At 36.9% G+C, this 4,857-nt stretch overlaps 1 protein-coding gene across 1 annotated transcript in view; it reads left to right on the top strand.

The window, feature by feature from the left end:
- The window catches only part of LOC106869508 (uncharacterized), a 526,190-nt gene that overhangs the window by 516,689 nt on the left and 4,644 nt on the right, over window positions 1–4,857 (top strand). Inside the window, exon 14 of the mRNA XM_014915276.1 lies at window positions 2,324–2,368. Coding sequence (XP_014770762.1) covers window positions 2,324–2,368 — 45 coding nt within the window. The remainder of the gene's footprint in view (window positions 1–2,323; window positions 2,369–4,857) is intronic.

Here is a 4,857-nt window from a genome sequence, read left to right on the forward strand (position 1 = left end):
TATATATATATATATATATATATATATATATATATATATATGTATATATATGCATATATGCATATATGCATGCACGCACGTATGTAGGCGGCGAGCTGGCAGGAACGTTAACATGCCGGGCGAAATGCTTAGCGGTATTCCGTCTGCCGCTACGTTCTGAGTTCAAATTCGGCTGAGGTCGACTTTGTCTTTCATCCTTTCGGGGTCGATTAAATAAGTACCAGTTAGGCACTGGTGTCGATATATTCGACTTAATCCGTTGGTCTGTCCGTGTTTGGCCCCTCTATGTTTAGCCCCTTGTGGGCAGTAAAGAAATAACATACATATGCACGTATGTATATACACACGCCTATTTGATATACATATAGGCATATGATGTATATGCTTGAACACACACACTCACACACAAATACATGCGCAACCACTATAGAGTTTACATCGTACATTTACAATATTTTCATTTCTACTTCGCAGGAATAAAAATAGACAATTCCTTTGTAATTGAAGCAAACTACTACATCATCCATTTATTTTCTCTAGTTCTTTTGTGCTTTTGTTTGCATATTTTCTTCTTTCTCCCCATCTTTCTTATTCTCACTCAATCATTCTTGATTCTTTTTATTTTCTTCCTTTTTCTTTTTTTCTTACGAGACTATTTTCAGATCTGCAAATATGTCGCCTTTTGTTTTTATACTCTTTCTTTTCTCCTTTCTTTTATGTCCTTTTATCTTCCTCGGTTCTGGCATTTTTAGCAGTTTCTTCGTCACTGAGTTTCATTTCGAAACAATAACAATAACAACATCCAGTTGAGATGCCTATATTTATTTTAACTGGTCTTCTGACTACAAGTCTTTTTGACTGTAAAGTAATTAAATTCCTACTGAATTTTTCTCTTTTCTTTTCAAGTGACATCTGGTGGCTGAATTACCATCTTAGTATTTTTTATTCAAAACATTTTCTTTTCTATCATCCTCACTTTTATGTCTATTTCTGGTAGCAGTTAGAATCATCTACAGAGTTGTCGATAGACCAGCTTGCCACGTTAATCACTGTAAACGTTTACATATACACGTGTGCACTGCTGTTTATCTGTGTTATGTCTTAGTAGATGTCTGCTATGTAATATACAATCTTGTAATTCCAACCTTTCCTTCTAGATAAGTTATTGTCTTCCCCGATAAATGGAATTTACAGATAATTGACGTTTTATTCTTTAATAAAGTTAATTGAATATCATTCTCTTGGTATTTCTTTTCGAGAACTTGAAGAAAATTTAATGTACCTCACGAAATATCTTGAAAATAATTGCTTTTCCTTTTAGGATCAAAATTATAGTAATGTTACTATTATGTTTCCTTAGCTTTATTGCATCGATACAAATATCAACAATTCACTAGTGGCTTCATTTGATATTGGCCTTTCAATGCAGTAAATGTGTTTAGCCGTAAGATAATTGATTATTTCTAGCATAGGTATACGACGTTATAAATGTGGTAAATGAAAGATGAAAAAACTATATTTTGGATCTAGTATCATACCATTTCTGAGAACGGCTTCCTTTTTATAACACGTAAAAATAATAGAAGTGACAGATGCGGCAAAATGCAGTATTATACATTTAGGTATACGGTCAGTAAAGATTGGTGTAGATAAAATTAGAATTGTCTGTATTACTTTCCTAAAACTTCTAATAGAATATGATTATTTTTAAAAATCATATATACTCAGGAATATCTACACCCAAATGCTTTTGTTTTAAGATTTTATGAGAAATATATAGTATATTGTTGATAGTCGTAAATTTTACATTTTCATAATTGTATATGACATAACTATTGGACCTGATATTCTCAGATAATGTTTTACATAAGGTGCTTGCAGCGTGGATGACATAAGGTAGCCATTCAGAAACGCACAGAGACAATCAACTTAAATTAAACATTTATTTATAATACAGTGTCAGACTTTTTGTCTATCGAATATGCGACCTGTCTCCCCACAAAACGTTTTGCTGCATCTTCCTATATGTCTTCCTCGCTCAATCACTTTACTTTCAGCATTCGATCTCAAATGCATGCAAGTACATCTAGTTTGGAAGTAATTTTGAATTGTGAAGTAGAGTAGATTTCTTTCCTTTTTTCTTTTTTTTTTTAAGCTTGGATTACTGGTCATGCATATCTTAATATTTATTTATTTATGGAAGCACATAATATATTTTATTATTCACTAAAACATATCAAGATATTCATATGTCGCGTGCAAGGGTCTTTAACATGTACCTATCAACTTTATACTTATGATTTATTTTATTTTCTAATTTCAGTATGATCAACGGACAGAACGAAGATACAGAATTTCAACCAGTCTGGTAAATATGTTTAAATTTTATGTTTACATTATGTTGACGTCTAGATTAAATAGTGGGATATTTAGTTTTGAATGAAACAGATTTGATAATACATCTACATAAACTGTGTCACAAACAAAGGTCGTGTATATGGACGTCTAGGCTAGTTTCCATATAACAGTATCGACTATGGGAAACATAATGAGACTTATACAATGTAATTAGCAACAGATGTTCCTTATAGCTTACTCAGAGAAGGGAAGGTGATCTCTAGAAAGTTTTTTTTTCAGGATTATAGAGTCAGACTAAAAGGGAGCTATAAGCTTCGACGCATAGATTACTACAGCAATTGTATATTTCTGTGTGCATATATTATTTTATTCTTTTATTCTTTTACTTGTTTCAGTCATTTGACTGGGGTCATGTTGGAGCACCGCCTTTTAGTCGAAGAAATCGATCCCTGGACTTATTCTTTGTAAGCCTGGTAGTTATTCTATCGGTCTGATTTGCCGAAACGCTAAATTACGGGGACATAAACACACCAACATCGGTTGTCAAGCGATGTTGTAGGGGGACAGACACAATTACAAAGACACGCATATATATATACGTTTACATACGACTGGTTTCTTCCATTTTCTGTATACCGAATCCACTCACAAGGCTTTGGTCGGTCCGAGACTATAGTAGAAAACATTTGCCCAAGGTGACACGCAGTGGGACTGAACCCGGAACCATGTGGTTGGGAGACAACATTCTATGCATAGTGACGGCGCGTTGACTAGTGTTTAGGTTGTTCAGCTCATGATCATAATTTCGTGGATTCAAAATTTGTGTTGGGTGGCGCGTTTTGTCCTTCGACAAGGTACTTAATTTTATTTTGCCTCAGCATCGTCTCTCGTGGCACCCCGTCGGTTACGACGTCGAGGGTTCCAGTTGATCCGATCAACTGAACAGCCTGCTAGTGAAATTAACCGGCAAGTGGCTGAGCACTTCACAGACACGTGCACCCTTAACGTAGTTCTCGGGGATATTCAGCGTGGCACAGTGTGACAAGGTTGACCCTTTGAATTACAGGCACAACAGAAACAGGAAGAAAGAATGAGAGAAAGTTGTGGTGAAAGAGTACAGCAGGGTTCGCCACCACCCCCTGCCGGAGCCTCGTGGAGCTTTAGGTGTTTTCGCTCAATAAACACTCACAATGCCCGATCTGGGAATCGAAACCGCAATCCTATGACCGCTCGAGTCCACTGCCCTTAGCACTGGGCCATTGCGCATCCTGCCCCAGCATACTTAGTTGAAAATATTATCAACCGAGTGCCAATTCAGCTCTATCCTTCCATACCCCATCTCTCTATCTCATTTTTATTCAGCTGATTGTGCTGTTGGGTCAAAAGATATGTGTCTCTACTAATGTTCGCAACTGCAGAGCTAACTAAAACAGCAGAAGCATGCTGCATATTCGTGTGTCCATACTCGTGTGTCCGTATGTGGGCTGATACACAGATATACACTTATATACACATATATCGACCGAAAATGTAAAATACCAGACTCATCGTATCGTTGAATTAGTGTGTAAGCGACCGTGTAATTCACACACAAACATCACCTTAATAAGTTTTTCAAACATTATTTATGTAGCATTTGTGAAAGGCTAGACATTTCAGTTACATCCGACGGGCCTCTACATATTATCTAATTTTAAATACGTTCGCGTAATTGCCTTCATATGTTACGTCGACCCAAGTCAAAAGGAAATTACACACAGTTCGATCGTACTGATTCCACGCAGTACGATCGAACTCGGCGTCTGGAATGTGCGAAAATAAAAAAACATCTTAATAATGTGCTCATATGGCACTTAATCACGCATACACACACACACACACACACACACACACACGCGCGCGCAAACACATACACACAGAGAGACGCGGGCGGATAAATTTATATATTAAGGATACAAATCTTCGCATAGTGTCAGAAGCCTCATAAAACAACACAAACGCATGTCACCAAATCATAATCTTACGCTAATAGTATACTACGTAAGCACTAAATTTGGGATTAATAACTGTCTTAGTTTAGGTACAAAACCATGAGCTTTCAGAAGTGAATATAAATGCACCATTAACTCCACTGAATGAATGGTACTTTACGTTATCGACTCCGACATTTATACGGTCAATGGCTTAGTGATTAGGGTATTCAAATCGTGATTGTAGGGTCACGAGTTCGATTCACGAAGGTGCATTGTGTCCTTGAGCAAGACGCTTTATTTCATGTTGCTCCAGTTCACTCTGCTGGCAAAAATGAGTAGTACGTGTATTTCAAGGTGCCAGATTTTACACGCTCTGTGTCACGCTGAATCTCTCTGAGAAGTATGTGAAGGGGTGCACGTGCCTATGAAGGGATCAGCCACTTGCACGTTAATCTCACGAGGAAGCTGTTCCATTGATCAGATCAACTGGAAAACTCGTCTTAAGCAACGGAGTATCAGTATATAT

Source organism: Octopus bimaculoides, chromosome 1 (genome assembly GCF_001194135.2).
Source record: "Octopus bimaculoides isolate UCB-OBI-ISO-001 chromosome 1, ASM119413v2, whole genome shotgun sequence".
Classification (NCBI taxonomy): Eukaryota; Metazoa; Mollusca; class Cephalopoda; order Octopoda; family Octopodidae; genus Octopus; species Octopus bimaculoides.